We start from the raw sequence: 23,156 nt of genomic DNA on the forward strand, positions 1-23,156 counted from the left end.
CAAAAAGGTGAGTATTATATTGTGTTTGTTTGCACTAAAATTCATAAAATGTATTCAATAATTTCCAATTACAATCATATATATAATAAAGCACACAAATCTTTACTCACAATGATTTAAGAGTGTTATATCTTGAAAAATATAAAAAGTGCAACCCCTTCTTTAAGATTTTACAAAAAAAAGAAAAAGGGTTGTTATATGTTGCTTATCTGTTCTAAAATGTATTTAATTGCATTTTGTTTCTGAAAATTTCGATCAAATATCCTGACATGACGAATTTCAACAACCGATTTTATAGCCAAAAATGCATATTTAAAAATAAAAAATGCTCTAGAAGGGACTTAGTTAAAAAACTGAGGGTTTTTTCATGTCACTTTAAGCCCACGTTCACATCGGGCCGTTTTGACATGTCAAATCGCCGTCTATTGCCGGCAACAGCACTGCCCCAAAAGTAGTTCCTGCACTACTTTTGGCAACTTTGGGGGTGATTTCAATAGACATCTGTGCAGGAACCCCTCACAGATGTCTCTGAAATCGCTCCCGAAGTCGGACTGACATGCGGGTTTGAAATCGCACAATTTCAAACCGGCATCAGTGTGCACCTAGGCTCAAGCAGAAGTTTAATCTGCTTATATTTTTGCTTTCCCTGGTTCTTCTACCCTTACCCCCTTCAAAGAGAAAATTTACTTTGGACACTTTCAGACAGAAGGTATTGCTTACCTCCCTCTGAAAAGAGGTCAGTGGTGGATCGCTTTCCAGAGGGTGGTCTAGTAGCGGCAGCAGGGTGTTCAGGAGGTGATACTGCCCCCTCCTGACATCTTTTTTTTTTAATTGCCAAATGGCAATTTTACATTATACGACTATATATATATATACACTGCACTAATGAAAAATCCCTGTTTGTGCTGCCACTTAATATTCAATACACATGCAAATGAGGTGAAACAAATGTCAATGTAAAAACCCCCTGTGACGAAGTCTGAAGTCACAAAACGCGTCAAAACGTGGCTACACGGCAATGCTGAGACGGTGTCTCCATGTGTATGAAGGACTTTATTACCATATTGATTTGCATATGTTGGAGCAGATATCTTTTTTGGATATGCCATATGGACACTTTTCGTTATGTATGGGTGTTTTATGTAGATCATTTCACAAGGTTAATATTTAGGAGATTTGTAGATTAATTTAGTACGCTACTGTGGAATTATTTCTCTATCTTTTTTTACATTTGTTTCACCTCATTTGCATGGAAATTTTACATTCCAGGACTGTGCCATAATTGTGCGGCAAGTTTTTGGCTGGTGGTTGCGATGCGGCCCCATTGATCTCAGTGGGCGAGTTTGAGGGGCGGTGTTACATAGTTACATAGTTGTCGAGGTTGAAAAAAAAAGTCCATCTAGTCCAACCTATGTGTGTGATTTTATGTCAACACTACATTGTATATCCCTGTATTTTGTGGTCGTTCAGATGCTTATCTAATAGTTTTTTGAAATTATCGATGCTCCCTGCTGAAACCACCGCCTGTGGAAGGGAATTCCACATCCTTGCCGCTCTGACAGTAAAGAACCCTCTACGCAGTTTAATCTTAGCCACCCTAATTGCACCCTTACATTTCTTGTTACATTCTTTATAAAGTCTGAATGCTGATGATGATCCCTCAACCTTGTATTTTTTGAAGGCCTTCTCCTTTGCATTTATATGCATTTTTACATTGGAGTTAAGCCATCCAGGACTTTTGTTCGCTCTTTTAAATTTGTTACCCAATGGGATGCACTGGCTAATGCCCTTATTAATATGCTCTTAAAGCAAACCCATCTCTCCTCCGTGTTCTTTGTTCCTAAGATTTTATCCCAATTTATATCTTCTAGCAAGGTTCGTAGTTTAGGGAAATTGGCTCTTTTCGGTGTCTTTGTATTCCCCTTATGTTTCCTATTTGTGTGATTTATACTGAAGCCAATTGACCTGTGATCGTTGTTTCCTAAATTGCCCCGTATTTCCACATCCCTGATCAGGTCTGTATTGTTGGTAATCGGTAAATCTAGTAATGCTTTATTTCTGGGGAACTGTATCAAATGCTTTTGCAAAATCCAGATACACCACGTCTACGGCCTTCCTTTATCTAGATAGCAGCTCCTCATAGAAGGTTAATAGATTGGTTTGGCAAGAACGATTCTTCATGAATCCATGCTGATTACTGCTAATGATACCGTTCTTATTACTAAAATCTTGTGTAGCGCACTACCCCCGTAGGAGCTGCTAATTTGTTCGCTTTCCCACTGCCAATCCCAGACCCCTGAAGCTACCCCCGCCTCTGACACTTCGGGTTCCATGATAAGGAGTAATATGTAGACACAATAGAACTATAAAGCAATTTCACAATGCACAATACAGTATACCTGTTTGTAATTACCTTATCCTCTTCTTGGCTGGTGATGAAGAGTAAAACAACAATTACACAGTTGTACTTAAATAATAATCATATTTATTGTAGTTGTATCAAAAAGGTTAAACTACAATGATTGTACTGTCAGACCAACATAGTCTGACAGTCAACTAAACTTTACAAAATACAATACAGGTGTATAAAGTCTGGAATACTATATGAGAAATATAATAAAGTAAATAGGAGAAGTCAGAGTGATTGTCTCTCACGCTAAACACTGTCCTATTTCCTGCGCGCTTGAGACTTATAAAACACTAGGGAGCTCCCTCCTGTACTATCACATAATCTGATGTCGTGAAATAACCCAAGGCCTTATATGCTACTGAACAGTCCTTCTTTGTCTTCTTCTCTTCTGCTAGCAACAAAGTGATTTTGTAATCCAAAGGGTTAATGATTCTTTATCCAAGTAACCTGAGATATGAATGCAGTGACTTAGTATTGAATCCTCTTGACTTTGCCTGTGGGACTACAGATCCCAGCAACTCTGTCTTGTGTATTCTGATGTATGAAAGTGCATCAAGAAACTTGTGGGCATCAGCCCTCTCACCCAACCAGGACAATGCTGTCAAGAGACTCCGCTCTGATGTGCAGGGTTGTTTCTCCGGCCGGCCGGCACTGTGCTGGATGCTCCGCTCCTCTTCCACAAGACGCTCCGGAACTCCCAGCCGACTACGACAGGCTCCTCTGGCTCCTTCCCAGTCTTGCCCCGACGTCAGTCCAGCTCTGTGAGATGTCACAATGCCGCTGCTCGGATTACTGCTCCGTGGAAGTAGGCCGTGCTGTGCTGGAAATCTCACACAGATCCTTCCAGGCTGACCATGCGTGTCCAAGAGAGCTAAGATGGCCGCTCCCAGCCTTTTTATAGGCTTCCCCCCATTTAGTCCTGTTTCCTGAGGATTATGGGAGTCCCTGTGCATTGTGGGCAGGTTAAGTTAATGTCCAGAGGTAAGCAAACAAAAGACTTCCAGGTCAAACTCTGAACAATAACAAAAATAAAGTTTAAAGATGCAGTCTTTTTACTACATAACAAAAAATATAACTTAACCTCTAACACACCTCCACTTGCATCTTTTATTGGTGACCCAAAATTCCCCCTTTCCTCAAATGAGAGAGGAGACTTTTCATGGTGGACAAATAATAACCTAATATCCCGCTATAATTTTTTAGAAAACAACAACTTTACTTCATTCTCTTCATTGAAATCTAGACATCAGATCCCCAATACAGAGTTTAATAAATTTCTCCAAATTAGACATTTTTTTAGTACATATTTCCAAACAGTAAACTCACTCCCACCATCATTTTTTGAAAACATTTGTCTAAAAACACATAGGAGAGCAGGCCTGATATCTGAAATCTACTCTAATCTAGTCAATAATGCAGAGCAATCCAAACTTCCCTATATGCTCAAGTGGGAACAAGAATGTGATTTCTCATTTACAATAGAAAATTGGGACAAATGTATCATTAACTTACACAAATGCACAAGATCAATCACGATCAAGGAAACTGCAATCAAACTTTTTACTAGGTGGTATTATACTCAAGTTAAAATTCATGCTATTTTCCCTCACACCCCCCATACATGTTTCAGAGGTTGCAATTCAGCAGGATCCTTTTCTCATATCTTCTGGGATTGTGATAGAGTTACTCAGATATGGAAACAACTGGAAAAATTTGCCTCCAAAATCTCAAATAGCAACATAAACCTCACTATATATAACTGTCTCCTATTTTCCCCTATCATCGGTCTTTCCATACATAATATGAGATTGATCCACACAATATGTGTTGCTGTACACTGATTGATAGCATACCATTGGAAATCCCCCACAGTTCCTCTTTCACATTTGAAAACCAGAATTAACAATATTAATTTAATGGAAAAAATATTCCACACACTACAAAACACTAACCAATTCTACACAAAGAAATGGGACCCATGGTTTAACCACGCTAATCTTTTCTTTAACCCTGAATAATTCTACCAAATACCGAAGTTCAGCGTATTATATTAATATAGAGTTTAATGTATAATAGGAATAGCTATATTTATATATAAATATATACTCCATTCAAGAACCACTTAACATATTTTGTTATTCCTTTTTGTAGAAATTTCTTTGATTGTACATTTTATGACATATGTCAATAAGCTTTTTGTACTATTTCTTTGTACCAAGTAAGAAAGTTTGTAAACAAAAAAAAAAAAAAGATGCAGTCTTTTTGTACTTTGGCCGCTAGCTGGCGCCAGAAGATAAGATATGATACAACATTAAGTCATACATATAGCCTGACCGCTACACTTGTATATAGTCCCTTATCATCCCCTCCAAGAAAGGTGTGCAGCCTCTCAAACTCTACAGCCAGAGTTGACATTCCTGCAGCCGCAACATTTTGCTGCCACCTGGCAGTTGAAGTTGTGTTGACTAACCATCCAACTAAATGCAAGCAAAAAAAAAAATCTTTTTTTTTTTTTTTTTTCCTTGCACATAATTGGATATTCTTTGCAAATTCAATTTTCACTCTGTTTTACCTTATTCACAAATATATGGGAAAATCCACTTTGGTAAGTAAAATGTTCCACCCCCTTAGTAAATCAACCCCAATGTGTCTTTAGGCGCATCAGAAAACTGATTCTCCTTGGAACGTAACTACAGATTCTGTTAGGGTCATATTAGGGAAATGGTATGGAGGATTCTTACTGGTGCTGGTCGCTGACTATGTTTTCCTTCTTTCTTATAATTACTTTTTCTGCATCGTCAAGTGCCGGCTGGAAACACAACACCGAACGGTCTTAAATGCCCAGTCTGCTTTGCGCAGGACACCAACACGTGCATAACAACCGAACAAGAATGTGTTGGCGATCAGCTACAGTGCATAAACTACAGTGGCCTTGCAGCTCGCCCAGGTAATGTTGACACCCTTTAATCCAAGCAAGCCTGCTAATGCACATGTCCGTACACACACACACCTACTCAAGTGTTAGAAAGCGCAAAAAAAAAATTAATTTAACCGCTTTCCACCCACATAACACATATGTTTGGAAGCAAAGGGTGTGGGCTCTAAAGTCCACATACTGCACATACACTATTGTCAAAAGCTATGGAACACCTGCTTTTATACGCACATGAACTTTAATGACATGCCAGTCTTAGTCCGTAGGGTTCAATATTGAGTTGGCCCACCCTTTGCAGCTATAACAGCTTCAACTCTTCTGGGAAGGCCGTCCACAAGGTTTAGGAGTGTGTCTATGGGAATGTTTATCCATTCTGCCAGAAGCGCATTTGTGAGGTCAGGCACTGAAATTGGATGAGAAGGCCTGCTCGCAGTCTGCGCTCATATTCATCCCAAAGGTGTTGTGTCAGGTTGAGGTCAGGACTCTGTGCAGGCCAGTCAAGTTCCTCCATCCCAAACTCACTCATGCATGTCTACATGGCCCTTGCTTTGTGCACCTGACCTCAACCCGATAGAACACCTTTAGGATGAATTAGAGTGGAGACTGCAAGCCAGGCTTTCTCGTCTAACATCAGTGCCTGACCTCACAAATGTTTAAACTCTAGTAAGGGGAAGTGGCGCTGTTCAAATAAAAATAGAACATATGTGTAAATTCATATAAAAAGGATAAAATATAATCTACTGATGTGGGTATTGCCAACACTCCCTATAAAGTGAATAGTGCTTCCATCAAAAATAAATAAAACAAATGTAAGAATAACATTCAACACATATTGTGAGCAAAGGTATAAAAATATAAGTAAAGTGACAAGTGTTATTTCCTGTGTGATTCAGTCCCAAAAAATGTATATATATATATGTGTATATAAATACACACAAATTTCCGTGCTGAAATAAACTGATCCCAAAAAATATTAAATAGCAGTCTGTGAACAGTGATCCATGCACAAGCAAAATAAAGGTGACCCTTCAGTGCTCCCCTCTTCCATCCACATCCCCCTCCTGTGCCTGCACTCACCAGAGCGCCTCACCACTGCAGGGGGACACAGGCATAGCTATCCCTCTGGTTCACACAGCTGCAATCCACCTCACCAATGCGGTTTAGAAGTCCTCAGCAAGGGGCATCCACATATATATGGAAAAGATGAGCCTCATAGCGTGAATCTCTGTGGAAACGCTCCCTCAAACATTGCCGAATCTTGCTTGCTAGTGACCTCACAAATGCGCTTCTGGAAGAATTTTCAAACATTCCCATAGACACACTCCTAAACCTTCTGGACAGCCTTCCCAGAAGAGTTGACGTTATTATGGCTGCAAAGGGTGGCCCAACTCAATATTGAACCCAACGGACTAAGACTGGGATGTCATTAAAGTTCATGTGCGTGTAAAGGCAGGCATCCCAATACTTTTGACAATATAGAGTGTGTGTCCATGGGTGGCAAAGATTTCTGTGCTGAGAGCATGCTCACTTCATGCTCCCATAACATTGACCAAATGTGGCCACATTTAGTCAACAATGTCACTACTACCCCCTCCCCTTTCCTTATATAGCTGATGACTAGGAATGAGCTTCGAGTTCGAGTCGAACTCATGTTCGTCTCGAACATCAGCTGTTCGCCAGTTTGCCGAACAGCGAACAATTTGCGGTGTTCGCAGCAAATTTGAAAGCCGAGGAACACCCTTTAAAAGTCTATGGGAGAAATTAAAAGTGCTAATTTTAAAGGCTTATATGCATGGCATTGTCATAAAAAGTGTTTGGGGACCTGGGTCCTGCCCCAGGGGACATGGATCAATGCAAAAAAAAGTTTTAAAAACGTCCGTTTTTTTGGGCAGCAGTGATTTTAATAATGCTTAAAGTGAAACAATAAAAGTGTAATATTCCTTTAAATTTTGTACCAGGGGGTGTCTATAATATGCCTGTAAACGGCACATGTTTCCCGTGTTTAGAACAGTCTGACAGCAAAATGACATTTCTAAAAAAAAAAAGTCATCTAAAACTACTCACGGGCCGGCTATTAATAACACGGGCTGGCTATTTAACAAGGGGCCCCCCAGATCCCGCCCCCCCTGTGTGAAATGGTAATGGGGTACAAAAGTACCCCTACCATTTCACAAAAAAGTGTTAAAAATGTTAAAAATGACAAGAGACAGTTTTTGACAATTCCTTTATTTAAAGTCTTCTTCTTTTCACCTTCTTTCTCCTATCTTCTTTCTTACGTAATGGGTAACCCCGCCCCCCTCTGATGTCACGGGAATGCCACTGGGAAGTCCCCGTCAAGTCCCCGTGCGTCAGAGGGTGGCGTGGTCACTGGGTGGCCCCACCCTCCGTTATTTAAGAACCGCCAGAAGACGAGAAGCGTCACAAAGCAGTAGCCTCCCATCATGGATGCGGAGTGGCCTGAGAACGAAGAAGGGAAGAAGACACCGCGGAGGAAGATGCCGGATGAGAACACCAGAGGTAGATCGAAGGAAGAAGAAGATGGAGGAAGAAACCAAAGGCAGATAGAAGAAAGAAGATAGAAGAAAGAAGATGGAAAGAAGAAGACTTTAAATATAAGATAATATCCGATAAGCCCCCCCGCCCGCAGACCGCCACAACCACCGGGCAAGGGTTGTGGGGATGAGACCCTTGTCCTCATCAACATGGAGACAAGGTGCTTTGGGGGGACCCCAAAGCACCCACTTTGGGGGGGACCCCAAAGCACCCTCCCAATGTTGAGGGCATGTGGCCTGGTACAGTTCAGGAGGGGGGGCGCTCTCTCGTCCCTCTTTTCCTGCGGCCTGCCAGGTTGCGTGCTTGGATAAGGGTCTGGTATGTATTTTTGGGGGGACCCCACGCCATTTTTTTAAAATTTTGGCGCGGGGTTCCCCTTAAAATCCATACCAGACCTGAAGGGCCTGGTATGGAATTTAGGGGGATCCACACACCAGTTTTTTTTTTAATTTTGGTTCGGGTGTCATTTTGCTGTTAGACTGTTCTAAACACGGGAAACATGCGCCCCTTTACAGGCACACTATAGACACCCCCAGGTACGAAATTTAAAGGAATATTACACTTTTATTATTTCACTTTAAGCATTATTAACCCCTTCCCACCGACCGTACGCAGAATGCGTACTTGGCTTTCCGGGGTTATACCGGGATGATACCCGCAGCTGCAGGCATCATACCATTGTTTACAGCGGGCGATCAGCTATCCGAGTATAACAACCGATGCGGCTAAAAGCCGGAGGAGCGGGAGGGGACATCCCCCCCTCCTGCCGCCTCCCGCCACTCTTACCGGGCCTCCCGTGCGATCAGGAGGCCCGGTGTCCAATCGGCTGCCTTCGGCAGCTGGGGGCGGGCTGGAACGAAGCTGTGGGAGGCTTCGTTCCAGCCTTCTCAATGTAAACGTGGAAGCGACGTCATGACGTCACTTCCCGTTTACTCGGCTGCCAATATATACAGTATTCAGAATCGCCGTCTTCGGCGATCTGAATACTTTGAAGTGCAAAGGAGGGATCGGGGGTCTTTTAGACCCCCGATCCCTCCATAAAGAGTACCTGTCACCACCTATTTCTGTCACAAGGGATGTTTACATTCCTTGTGACAGCAATAAAAGTATAAAAAAAAAAATTTTTAAACACAATTTATAAAGTATAAAAATAAATAAAATAAATTAAAAAAAAATTTTTTTTTAAAGTGCCCCCGTCCCCACGAGCTCGCGCAGCGAGGAAAACGCATACGGAAGTCGCGCCCGCATATGTAAATGGTGTTCAAATCACACATGTGAGGTATCGCCGCGATCGTCAGAGCGAGAGCAATAATTCTAGCCCTAGACCTCCTCTGTAACTCAAACCTGGTAACCGTAAAAAAAATTTAAAGCGTCGCCTATGGAAATTCATAGGTACCATAGTTTGTCGCCATTCCACGAGTGCGTGCAATTATAAAGGGTGACATGTTTGGTATCTATTTACTCAGCGTAACATCATCTTTCACATTATACAAAAAAATTGGGGTAACTTTACTGTTTGGAATTTTTAAAATTCATGAAAGTCTCCCTTTTCCAAAAATTTGCAATTAAAACACCGCTGCACAAATACCGTGTGATATAAACTATTGCAACAATCTCCATTTTATTCTCTAGATTCTCTGCTAAAAAAATATATATAATGTTTGGGAACCCTAAGTAATTTTCTAGCAAAAAATACGGATTTTAACTTGTAAACACCAAATTTCAAAAATAGGCTTAGTCATGAAAGGGTTAAAATCACTGCTCCCGAAAAAAACGGCCGTTTTTAAAACTTTTTTTTTGCATTAATACATGTCCCCTGGGGTAGGACCCGGGTCCCCAAACCCTTTTTAGGACAATACCATGCAAATTAGCCTTTAAAATTAGCACTTTTGATTTCGAACGTCCAAGTCCCATAGACTTCAATGGGGTTCTAACGTTCATGCGAAGTTTTGGTCTGTTCTGGTGCGAACTGAACCGGAGGGCGTTCGGCTCATCCCTACTGATGACAGTTTGCGGAGTTGTCATTCACCTAGTGTTAGTGCAGGAACTAGTCGCATGTACCAGGTCTGGGGTTTTTTTTCCCCGACGAGCTGGAGGGTGTTGGGCATCGCAATTGATGGGTTTATTACAAGTGAATGTCAGTGCTGAAAAAAAGAAATTTAATACCGAAGATCGGAGAATTCTCTACAGGCACCGCCTCCCCTAAATATAATCTGAAAATGCCAAGAAACAAAACTGGGAATTTTGAGGTACCAAAAAATCTAATCAAATTGATAATACAAATTTTATAATTTTATTCAAACATACATGATTAAAAAAATCAATAAAAATGTAAAACTAAAACATGAATGATCATGCGGTCACAGTACAAAAGTTGGTTGCCTCTACATGTTTCGCCCTAATCATGGCTTCTTCTGGAGCTTTTGTATTGTGACCGCACGATCATTCATGTTTTAGTTTTACATTTTTATTGATTTTTTTAAATCATGTATGTTTGAATAAATTTATGAAATTTGTATTATCAATTTGATTTGGTTTTTTGGTACCTCAAAACTCCCAATTTTGTTTCTAATGTCAGTGCTGCTGCAGCACTCTCAGTACATCACAGAGATGTGCCACTTCACTGGCAGGGTTAGGGCACCCCTCAGACACATCAGGTTATTTAAAGTGATTCTAAATGTAAAATAAAAATAATATCAAATGTCATATTTACTTGCTCTGTGTAATGGTTTTGCACAGAGTAGCTCTGATCCTCCTCTTCTTGGATACCCCGCCGGCGTTCCTGGCTCCCACCCCACGATGAGTGCCCCCATAGCAAGCTGCTTGCTATGGGGGCACTCATGCGTGCTCACTTCTGAGCCCTGACCCCCCCCCCACTGGTTGACATCAGCAGGAGCCAATGGCTCCCCCTGCTTTCTCAGAGCCTGTGAGTAGGGGAGAGCTGAGAGAGCCTCTCGTGTATACCACTGGATCAAGATCAGGCTCAGGTAAGTATCTAGGGGAGCTTCTTGCAGAAGGTTTATTCCCTTAATGTAAAAAACATTCTGCCTTTAGAACCACTTTAAAGGAGTTGGCAATTTTTTATTGTTTTACTTTAAAAAGGTGTTCCAGTCTGTAAAAAAAAAAAAAAAAAATACAAATACTGTAGCTGCTGACTTTTAATGTAAGGACACTTACCTGTCCAGGGATCCTGCAATGTTGGCACCCCAAGCCGATTCATTAAACGGCTTCAGGTGCCAGCACCGGCATCTTCACTAAGGGATACAGGTAGTGAAGCCTTGCAGCTTTATAGTCTGTTTCCTAATGCGCATGTATGAATCACGCTTTCTGAATGGTCCCGCCATCTTCTGGGTCCTCTGTGTGTCCCAGAAGGCAGTGGGGGAAAGGAGTAGGGGCCAGAAATTTCATAGATAGCTGTGCAGCGATCTTACCCAGAAGTGAGAGCGGGTACCGGTCAAAACCACGTACACGCTCCTAGATATGTGCAATTCGTTTAGTTCCGAATTCGTTTTTTTTTAACAAAAATGTGTTAATTCCGAAATTTTCGAAATTCCACATTTTGACAAATTCGTTGATTCCAAAATTTTCGAAATTTCGAATTTTTCAATTTCCGAATTTCCGAATTTCAAATTTCCGAAATTTTGGAATTCCGAAATTCGAAATTTCATAAATTCGAAATTTGGGAATTGGAAATTTCAGAAATTGGAGAATTGGAAAATTTGAATTTGGAAATTCAAAATTTTGGAAGTTCGGAAGTTCGAAATTCAGAAATTGGAAAATTTTGGAAATTTGAAATTTCAGAATTTCGGAAATTCAAAAGTTCGGAAATCGTAAAATTCGAAATTCGTAAGTTCAGAATTTCAGAAATTTGAAAATTCTAAAATTTGGAAATTTGAAAATCCGAAAATAAGGATGAAAATATGAAAATTCAAAAGAATGAATATCCGAAAAATCGAAAACTCGAAAATCTGAAATAACTAACTAATAATAACTATTAAAATATAGGTATTGGAATTTCCTTTCAAATTTGGCTGTTAGTGAACGTAACGAGTACGAATTTATCCGAAGTTACGAATTATCTGAAATAACAGATGCCGTATCTAAACGAATGGAATGTAACAATCTCATATTAATAAATAACAATAATAATAATAAAACCTTTTTTATTATTATTATTTGTTATTAATTTGTTTCATTCCATTTGTTTAGATGCGGCATTTGTTATTTCGGATAATTCGTAACTTCAGATAAATTTGTACTCGTTACTAGGGATGAACCGAACACCCCTGGTTCGGTTCGCACCAGAACCTGCGAACGGACCGAAAATTCGCACGAACGTTAGAACCCCATTGACGTCTATGGGACTCTAACGTTCTAAATCAAAAGTGCTCATTTTAAAGGCTAATTTGCATGGTATTGTCCTAAAAAGGGTTTGGGGACCCGGGTCCTACCCCAAGGGACATGTATCAATACAAGAAAAACTTTTATAAACGGCCGTTTTTTTTCGGGAGCAGTGATTTTAATGATGCTTAAAGTAAAAAAAAAAAAAAAAAAGTGAAATATTCCTTTAAATATCGTACCTGGGGGGTGTCTATAGTATGCCTGTAAAGTGGCGCGTGTTTCCCGTGTTTAGAACAGTCCCTGCACAAAATGTCATTTTTAAAGGAAAAAATCTCATTTAAAACTGCTTGCGGGTTTAATGTAATGTCGGGTCCTGGCAATATGGATGAAAATCAGTGAGACAAACGGCATGGGTACTCCTCATTCCATTACCAGGCCCTTTGGGTCTTGTATGGATATGAAGGGGAACCCCGCACCCAAATTAAAATAAGGAAAGGTGTGGGGCCACCAGGCCCTATATACTCTGAACAGCAGTATACAGGCGGTGCAAACAAGACAGGGACTGTAGGTTTGTTGTTAAGTAGAATCTGTTTGTCATTTTGATTGGGTACATTTTTAACGTGTTTAGCTCCAGCCAAAAAAATCTTTTTTAAGCTTTTTGGAAAACATAGGGAAGGGTTATTACCCCTGTGACATTTGTTTTGCTGTCTTTCCTCCTCTTCAGAAGATTTCACCTCACTTTTTGTCCCAATGACAAATGTTTTTTGAAAATTTGGGTTTTTTTGTGGAACAAGGATTGGAAAGCATCAGTGGAAAGGAGAAATGTTTTTCCCATATTAACTCTTACAGGAGAGAATTTCCCTTCCTAGGGATAGATTTCATCTCACTTCCTGTTGTCTCCTTCCGTTTGCAAGTAGGAGTCGTTTGTAAGTTAGATGTTTGAAAGTAGGGGCCTGCCCTATATACTCAGCAGAAATTTGGGCCTTAGGTGTTGTTGTGGCCACAACACTGTAAGCCCTCACAGGGCCCTGCTGTGAAATATTAGATCAAGAATTGTAATTACATGCCCCTGTTGAACAGGGGCAGAAAAATTGGGCCTTTGGTGGTGGTGGTGCTGGTGCCACAACACTGTAAGTCCTCACTCACTCTTGGTGGGTTCAGAAATGGGCCCTGCTGTGAAATATTAGATCAAGAATTGTAATTACATGCCCCTGTTGAACAGGGGCTGAAAAATTAGGCCTTAGGCACTGGTGCTGGTGCCACAACACTGCAACCCCTCACAGACACTCTAGTTGGAACGCAGGAACGAGCCCTGCTGCAAAGTATTGCATCAAAAATTGTAATTACACGCCCCTGTTAAACAGGAGCAGAAAAATTGGGCCTTAGGCACTGGTGCTGGTGCCACAACACTGCAATCCCTCACAGATACTCTAGTTGGAATGCTGAAATGAGCCCTGCTGCAAAGTATTGCATCAAAAATTGTAATTACACGCCCCTGTTAAACAAGGGCTGAAAAATTGGGCCTTAGGCACTGGTGCTGGTGCCACAACACTGCAACCCCTCACAGATACTCTAGTTGTAACTCAGAAACGAGCCCTGCTGCAAAGTATTGCATCAAAAATTGTAATTACACGTCCCTGTTAAACAGGGGCTGAAAAATTGTGCCTTAGGCACTGGTGGTGGCGCCCAGAACCAAAAATGTTCTTACAAGCTATCAGCGTGATGATTGAGGAGGAAGAGGATAATTTCTCAGGGATAGTCACTCAGCATCAGTATAGGCAGTCTTTGAAGGGATCTGGGATTTCAAAAAAAATTATTCGGTTACATCAGCATCAGGTGCTTGGTAGCTGGTGGTGATCCAAGACTGATTCATTTTTATGAAGGTCAGTCGATCGACCGAGTCGGTGGACAGACGCACCCTGTGATCGGTTACAAAGCCTCCAGCAGCACTGAATGTGTGTTCTGAAAGAACGCTGGATGCAGGACAGGCCAGTAGCTCAATTGCATACTGTGCAAGCTCTGGCCAGTGATCCATCCTCAAGACCCAGTAACCCAGAGGATTTTCGGTGGGAAAGGTGTCCAAGTCAGATCTTGCCCCTAGGTATTCCTGCACCATGTAAAAAAGACGCTGGCGATAGTTGCTGGAACCGATCATACCTTGGGGCTGCGGACCAAAAAATTGTCTGAACGCATCGGTCAGACGGCCACCTTCTCCACCGCTCCTTCTTTGACTGACCGAAGCCTCAGCAACACGTTGTCCAGAAACAGGAGTTTGTAACCTCCCAGTCTCTGGGAACGCGTTGCACAGACCTTTCTGCAAGGCCTCCCGAAGATGTTTCATCCTCTGCTCCCTCTGCGATGGCAAGATAAGGTCCGCAACCTTACCCTTGTAACGTGGATCAAGGAGGGTTGCCAGCCAGTATTGGTCCTTCTCCTTGATACCACGAATACGAGGATCCTTACGCAGGCTTTGCAGGATCAGGGAGGCCATGCAGCGTAGGTTTGCTGAGGCATTCGGTCCGGAGTCCTCTGGGTCATTAAGGATGACATGGTCCGCAGCCACCTCCTCCCAGCCACGTACAAGTCCATGTGTTTCTTGGGACTGATCCCTTAAAGACTGCTGCTGATGCTGAGTGCCAGGCTCCACCTCCATACTGACACAATCTTCCTCCTCCTCGTCCTCTTCCTGTGTGATCGGCGGGCACGCAGGAACACTGTCTGGATAAAGGGGGCCTTGAGAGCTAAGGAAGTCCTCCTCTTCCTGCCTCTGTTCTGCCTCAAGTGCCCTGTCCATTATTCCACGCAGTGTGTGCTCCAACAGGTGGACAAGGGGGACAGTGTCACTGATGCATGCACTGTCACTGCTCACCATCCTTGTGGCCTCCTCAAATGGTGACAGGACCGTGCATGCATCCCTGATCATGGCCCACTGGCGTGGGGAAAAAAAAACAAGCTCCCCTGACCCTGTCCTGGTGCCATAGTCGCACAGGTACTCATTGATGGCCCTCTGCTGCGTGTGCAGCCGCTGCAGCATGGCCAACGTTGAGTTCCACCTGGTGGGCATGTCACAGATTAGAGCAGGTTAAACTCCTTTTGGAGGTCCGTCAGCCGAGCACTGGCATTATATGACCAGTGGAAATGCACACAGACTTTCCTGGCCTGCCTCAGGACATCCTGTAAGCCCGGGTACCTGCCCAAGAACCGCTGCACCACCAAGTTAAGGACGTGAGCCAAGCAGGGCACATGGGTCATTTGTCCCTGTCGGAGGGCAGAGAGAAGGTTGGTGCCATTGTCGCAAACCACCATTCCTGCCTTAAGTTGGCGTGGCGTCAACCACCTCTGAACCTGCCCCTGCAGAGCTGACAGAACCTCTGCCCCAGTGTGACTCCTGTCCCCCAAGCACACCAGCTCAAGCACCGCATGGCATCTTTTGGCCTGCGTACTTGCGTAGTCCCTTGAACGGCTACGGAGCACTGCTGGTTCCGAGGACAAAGCACAGGAAGAGGCCATGGAAGAAGAAGAAGAGGAGGGGGTGGAGGAGAGAGGTGTGTCACAATCATTAGCATTTTGGAGGCGTGGTGGCGGAACAACCTCCAACACTACTGCACCTTGTCCTGCATCCTTCCCAGCTGCCAGCAGAGTCACCCAATGCGCCGTGAAACTTAGGTAACGTCCCTGTCCATGCCTGCTGGACCATGAGTCAGCGGTAATATGCACCTTACCGCTGACCGCCCTGTCCAGCGAGGCATGGACATTGCCTTCCACATGCCGGTAGAGAGCCGGAATCGCCTTCCGTGAGAAAAAGTGGCGTTTGGGTACCTGCCACTGAGGAACCGTACATTCCACAAACTCACGGAAGGGGGCAGAGTCTACCAACTGAAAAGGTAGCAGTTGAAGTGCTAGCAATTTTGCCAAGCTAGCATTCAACCGCTGCGCATGTGGATGGCTGGGAGCAAACTTCTTTCGGCGGTGCAGCAGCTGGGGCAGGGAAATTTGCCTGGTACAATCTGACCTCAGTGTACCAAAAGCAGATTGCCCACAAGTACTTGGCTGTGACACACCTAATTCTACACCTTCATTCCTCTCAGTGCAGGTCTCAGAGAGGACTGAAGGTATAGTGGGTTTGGAGATCTCAGCTGATGAGGCGCAAGGAGAGGTCCTCTTTGTTCTTTGGTGTAGGTCTTTTAGATACGCTTGCCAACGAACTGCATGGCAGGTCAACATATGTCTGGTCAAGCATGTGGTACCCAAGCAGGAGATGTTTTGGCCACGCGAGATACGCTTGAGACATATGATACAAATAGCAGCGGTGCGATCTGATGCACTTGTCTCAAAAAAGGCCCACACCAAAGAACTTTTTGAATAACGCGCAGAGACTGCAGCGCCCTGCACATGTGGAGCTTTGGGGTGTGATGCAGTCAATGTGCTGCCCTTAGGCTGGCCCCTGGAGGGCATCCTGCCTCGTTGTTGATGTGCCACCTCCTCCTCCTCCTCTTCCTCTCTCCTATCAGGCACCCACGTTGAGTCAGTGACCTCATCATCCCCTCCCTCCTCATCACTGGAGCAAACCTGGCAGTATGCTGCAGCAGGGGGAGCATGACTGCCAGATTGCTGTCCTTCTTGGGCACCCCCTCTGTCCGTGCTCATGTTACTGCCTTCATCGAGCTCAGTATCATCATCAGAGCCTTCCAAACGCTGGGCATCCTCCTGGAGCATGTACCCAACACTGTGGTCAAACAGTTGGAGGGACGGCTTGGTCATCCACTCAACTAAGTCTTCCGCATGTTGCGGCTCAACACGGCCAGCTGCCGAAAAAAAGGCCAAGCATGTCCCACGGCCACGTGCTGATGAGGATGCACCGTCTCCACGACCAGCACTAGACACAGAGCCTGCTTGCCCTCTCTTATTGGCTTGTGACTGTCTGCCTCTCTTTCTTGGCCTTCCAGACATACTAATGGCCTGTAGCTGCACTAAGCTGGGATATATATATATATATATATATATATATATATATATATATATATATATACATATATATATATATGTACTGATACTGCAGCTAGCAAAATCAACTGCCTGCCTGTAGTATGAGAACACCACCAACCTTCTACAGGTAGCTTTAGGTGAACACTGTGCAGAGCTCGCAAAAAAATAACTTGTAGGTTTAGCTGAACACTGTGAGGTGGACGCACCACACTAACTTGTAGTTTTAGCTGAACACTGTGAGCAGGACGCACAGCACTAACTTGTAGTTTTAGCTGAACACTGTGAGCAGGATGCACTGCACTAACTTGTAGCTTTAGATGAACACTGTGCAGAGGTCTCACTACACTAACTTGTAGGTTTAGCTGAACACTGTGAGCAGGACGCACAGCACTAACTTGTAGTTTTAGCTGAACACTGTGAGCAGGATGCACCGCACTAACTTGTAGGTTTAGCTGAACACTGTGAGGTGGACGCACCACACTAACTTGTAGTTTTAGCTGAACACTGTGAGCTGGACGCACCCCACTAACTTGTAGGTTTAGATGAACACTGTGAGCAGGACGCACCCCACTAACTTGTAGTTTTAGCTGAACACTGTGAGCAGGACGCACCGCACTAACTTGTAGGTTTAGCTGAACACTGTGAGCAGGACGCACCCCACTAACTTGTAGGTTTAGCTGAACACTGTGAGCAGGACGCACCCCACTAACTTGTAGTTTTAGCTGAACACTGTGAGCAGGATGCACTGCACTAACTGTAAATAGTCTAGCTGCCTGACTGTGGTACTAATAGGATCAAAAGAACACCAGTAATTTTCTTCAGGTAGCTGTATATACTGTAACAAGACAAGCCTGCCTGTCAGTAAGAAGATAACAGGAACGGATCTAGCTGAACACTGTGAGCAGGACGCACTGCACTAACTTGTAGCTTTAGATGAACACTGTGCAGAGGTCTCACTACACTAACTTGTAGGTTTAGCTGAACACTGTGAGGTGGACGCACAGCTCTAACTTGTAGTTTTAGCTGAACACTGTGAGCAGGACGCACTGCACTAACTTGTAGGTTTAGCTGAACACTGTGAGGTGGACGCACCGCACTAACTTGTAGTTTTAGCTAAACACTGTGAGCAGGACGCACCGCACTAACTTGTAGGTTTAGCTGAACACTGTGAGGTGGACGCACCACACTAACTTGTAGGTTTAGCTGAACACTGTGAGCAGGACGCACCCCACTAACTTGTAGTTTTAGCTGAACACTGTGAGCACTGCACTAACTGTAAATAGTCTAGCTGCCTGACTGTGGTACTAATAGGATCAAAAGAACACCAGCAATTTTCTTCAGGTAGCTGTAAATACTGTAACAAGACAAGCCTGCCTGTCAGTAAGAAGATAACAGGAACGGATCTAGCTAAACTGAATACAGTGTATATATATATATATATATATATATATATATATATATATATATATATGCAACACCTGGGATGCATATATATACACAATACACTAAGTGCAGCTAACTGACTGACTGTTCTGCCTAATCTATCTAACTCAAATCAAATGACACTGTCACTCTGTCTATCGCTTTCAACGCCGGAACACACACTACACAGGACCGCCGTGCAGGCGGCCTTATATAGTGTGGGGCATGTACTAAATCCCCTGAGCCATAATTGGCCAAAGCCTCCTTGGCTTTGGCCAATTACGGCTCTCTGTTCAGATGGCGCTGTGATTGGCCAAGCATGCGGGTCATAGTGCATGCTTGGCCAATCATCAGCCAGCAATGCACTGCGATGCCGCAGTGAATTATGGGCCGTGACGCGCCACACGAATTTGGCGCGAACGGCCCATATCGTTCGCAATTCGCCGAACGGGCGAACAGACGATGTTCGAGTTGAACATGGGTTCGACTCGAACACGAAGCTCATCCCTACTCGTTACGTTCACAAACAGCCAAATTTGAAAGAAAATTCCAATACTTATAATTTAATAGTTATTATTAGTTAGCTATTACTTTGAATCTTACTGATTTTCTCTCTTTTTTTCAGATTCATGAATTCATGAATTTTTGAATTTTCGAGTTCCGAAAATTTGGGAATTCGGAAATTCGGAATTCGAAAATTTGGAATTCGAAATTCGTAAATGTGAAAATTTGAAAATTTGGAATTCGAAATTCGTAAATTTGAAAATTTGGAATTCGGAAATTCGTAAATGTGAAAATTCGGAATTCGGAAATTAGAAATTCAAGAATCCGAAAATTCTGAAATTTGGAAATCCGAAAATTAGAAGTTCGGAAATTCAAAAATTTGAAAATCCAAATTTTCGGATTTCCGAATTCCGAATTTTCGAATTTCCGAATTTCTGAATTTTACAAAATGTACTAATTTCCGAAAAAAGCAAAAAAACGAATGAAACGAAATTGAAAACAAAACAAAATTTTTGTCAGTGCACATGTCTACCCCCCCCCCCCCAAAACGTGCCAAATGTGGCAGTGGGGGTGCGAACAAGCAGATAATCCCCTTTTGGGTGGAGCTCCACTTTTTAAGCAATAAAAAAAAGCACTGCTTCTGGTCCAATATATTTTTTTAAAACTTTTTTTGTATTGGTATAGATGTTCCCCAAGGCAGTGCTCCCCATCACCTCCAGGCTATTTTGTTGACACCCTCTTGCTTATTAGCCCAGAAAATGGCCAGATTGGGCTCCCATTGATATCAATGGGGTTGGGTTTCTTTGAAGTTCACCGAACCCTGATAGAACCGAACCCAGGGCAGCTCAGCTCATTACTACACAACATCCTTAGCAGTAGACTGAATTACAGTGTTTTTAAAATCATGTGTTCACCTTTAACATTTCTTCTTTAAAGTTTTTTTTTTTCTTGCAGGGGAATGTGCCAAGAACTATATAATTCAAGGCTGTATCACTGAGGGTGCATGCATGGCTGACTTTGGCGGATTGCCAGGAGGTCAGGTTTTATCTAAAAACTTCCAATGCACCCCACCCCCCTCCGACTAAAGGGGAAAGTTTGATGGATTGCAGAGTTAACAAAGCTGTGTAGTAATTAAGTTATTTGCTTTACATTGATCCTGCCCAGCATACTGGAGGTTACCACCTCTTCTCTCCTTCTTGCTTTCTCTCTCCTGTGGGTTACACTTGCATTGCCGAGCAATAACCATCATGTTGGAGACATTGGTAGTAGGGCTGGTGCTACGCTACCATTATTTTAAAGAGGCAGTCCCAGTCCTCTATTTAGCCTAACGTTAGTGAGGGTAGCCCACAATTTGGTTTCTAGTCCCAGGTGCACTAGGCAATTTCCAGAGGAAGGCGAAAAACCCCAGCAAAGCCTGTTCCAATTTGCTTCAGCAGGGGAAAAAAATTCCTTCCTGATCTCCCGAGAGGCAATCAGATATTCCGATTGCTCAAAAAGTTCAAAAGTTCAAAAGTTGATCAAACTTTACCTATAAATGTCAGTAACCAGTTATATTATGTACATTTAGGGAAAAAATCCAGGCCTTTCTTAAAGCAATCTACTGAGCTGGCAAGAACCAACTCTGGAGGGATTCTATTCCATATTTTCACAGCTCTTACTGTGAAGAAACCTTTGATGGGGTGGCAGAAGCAGTATGGTGGGCATTTATTACTCTTTATTAATCTGCCCTAAAGTAAACCTGCAGTGTGTGAAACTTTGTCAACTGATTTTGGAAAGTGATATACGGCTCCACGGTGTGCATGCATGTAGTACCAACTTCCACCTTGATACTCCAGGAGGAGCCCCTAAGCCCAAAGCACACCAATCCAGGTGAAGAACCTAGAGTTGCCTATTTATGCTTCCTAATGTTAGGTTATAAACTTTTATTTGACTGCTGGTAGACTTTTAGGCCTTTGATGAATTGATCTTTCATGCAGGAAAATCTTTGCTATGTGTTTGCAACCGCTAGAGAAATGCACCTTCTTGTAACCGCCAAGATATTGTACCTGGACTCTGTCCTGAGCTATGAGCTTCAATAAAACAATACGTTACTCTGCAACCAAATTGTCTCTGGTGTCTCATTGTGCTACAGAAAACCTCAATATATGAATTTAAATAAACAATAAAACGGAATCATTAAAGCATATGTAATCCTAAAAACTAAACTAATTAACCACTTGACCTGCAGACGATTTACCATCCCCCCTTCATGAGCTCAGCGGAAGAGTGGTGGAGAAGGTGCCCAGCTGACCGATGCCTTTAAACTATTTTTCAGTCCTTAGACCCCTTTCACACTGTGCCAGCACTGGTGTCAGCGGTAAAGCGGCGCTATTTTTAGCGCTGCTTTACCGTCGTTTTAGCGGCGCTATTCGGCCACTAGCAGGGGGGTTTTAACCCCCCGCTAGTGGCCGAAAAGGGTTTAAATCTGCCAGCAAAACGCCACCGGGGCGCCGTTTTGCCCGCGTTATCGCAGCGCCTCCCCATTGATTTCAATGGGGAGCAGCAGTGGAGGAGCGGTGAGTTCACCGCTCCTTCACCGCTCCAAAGAAGCTGCTGGCAGGACTTTTTCTGACGCCCTGCCAGCGCACCGCTCCAGTGTGGAAGCCCTCGGGTTTTCACACTGGAGTGAATGGAGCAGCTGTTTTAGGGCGGTTTGCAGGCGCTATTTTTAAAGCTATAGCGCCTGCAAAACGCTCCAGTGTGAAAGGGGTCTCAGCGCCAAGGGCTGATAGGTTCAAGCAATTATTGCCAGCGTCTGCATTATATGGTGCAGCAATGTCTAGGGGCAAGAGCAGACTTGCCCATTTTTTGCTATATGGCACTGCATTACCTTAACTGACAATTGCGCAGTCATAAATCACTGTCCATTAATGAGATGTATTTACTTTTTCTCCCACAAATAAAATGTTTGGTGGTATTTAATCACAACTGTTTTTTTTATTTTTTGCGCTAAAAACAAAAAAAAAGACAATTTTGCAAAAAAAATATATATTTTTCACTTTTTGCCATAAAACACATCCAATAAAAAATTTTTAAAAAATCAAATGTATTCATACATTTAGGTAAATATGTATTCTGCTACATAGTTTTGGCAAAAAAAATTAAAAACCCAATAAGTCTATATTAATTGGTTTGCACAAAAGTTATAGCATCTACAAACTATGTAAACAATGTACAGTGCCTTAAAAAAAGTATTCATATCCCTTGAAATTTTCCACATTTTGTCATGTTACAACCAAAAACATTAATGTTTTTTTTTTCGGGATTTTATGTGATAGACCAACGCAAAGTGGCACATAATTGTGAAGTGGAAGGAAAATAATAAATGGTTTTCATTTTTTTTACAAATAACTATTTGAAAAGTGTGGTGTGCATTTGTATTCAGCCCCCTTTGCTCTGATACCCCTAACTAAAATCCAGTGGAACCAATTGCCTTCAGAAGTCACCTAAATAGTAAACAGAGTCCACCTGTGTGTAATTTATTCTCAGTATAAATACAGCTTTTCTGTGAAGCCCTCAGAGGTTTGTTAGAGAACCTTAGTGAACAAACAGCATCATGAAGGCCAAGGAACACACCAGACAGGTCAGGGATAAAGTTGTGGAGAAGTTTAAAGCAGGGTTAGGTTGTAAAAAAATATCATCTCACAGAGCACTGTTCAATCCATCATCCAAAAATGCAAAGCGTATGACACAATTGCAAACCTACCAAGACATGGCCATCCACCTAAACTGACCAGAGAGAGCATTCATCAGAGAAACAACCAAGAGGCCCATGGTAACTCTGGAGGAGCTGCAGAGATCCACAGCTCAGGTGGGAGAATCTGTCCACAGGACAACTATTAGTCGTGCACTTCACAAATCTGGCCTTTATGGAAGAGTGGCAAGAAAAAAGCCATTGTTGAAAGAAAGCCATAAGAAGTCCTGTTTGCGGAGAAGCCATGTGGGGGACACAAGAAACATGTGGAA

At 42.9% G+C, this 23,156-nt stretch overlaps 1 protein-coding gene across 1 annotated transcript in view; it reads left to right on the plus strand.

Annotated features, from left to right (window-relative positions):
• The window catches only part of LOC141110541 (phospholipase A2 inhibitor and Ly6/PLAUR domain-containing protein-like), a 33,297-nt gene extending 12,043 nt beyond the window's left edge, over positions 1–21,254 (plus strand). The window contains exons 4-5 of the mRNA XM_073601934.1: positions 5,214–5,357; positions 20,106–21,254. Of these exons, the coding sequence (XP_073458035.1) occupies positions 5,214–5,357; positions 20,106–20,236 (275 nt within the window). The 3' untranslated portion in view covers positions 20,237–21,254. The remainder of the gene's footprint in view (positions 1–5,213; positions 5,358–20,105) is intronic.
• Positions 21,255–23,156: the final 1,902 nt, after the last annotated feature.

The sequence above is a fragment of the Aquarana catesbeiana genome, linkage group LG10 (assembly GCF_042186555.1).
Source record: "Aquarana catesbeiana isolate 2022-GZ linkage group LG10, ASM4218655v1, whole genome shotgun sequence".
NCBI classification, from domain to species: domain Eukaryota; kingdom Metazoa; phylum Chordata; class Amphibia; order Anura; family Ranidae; genus Aquarana; species Aquarana catesbeiana.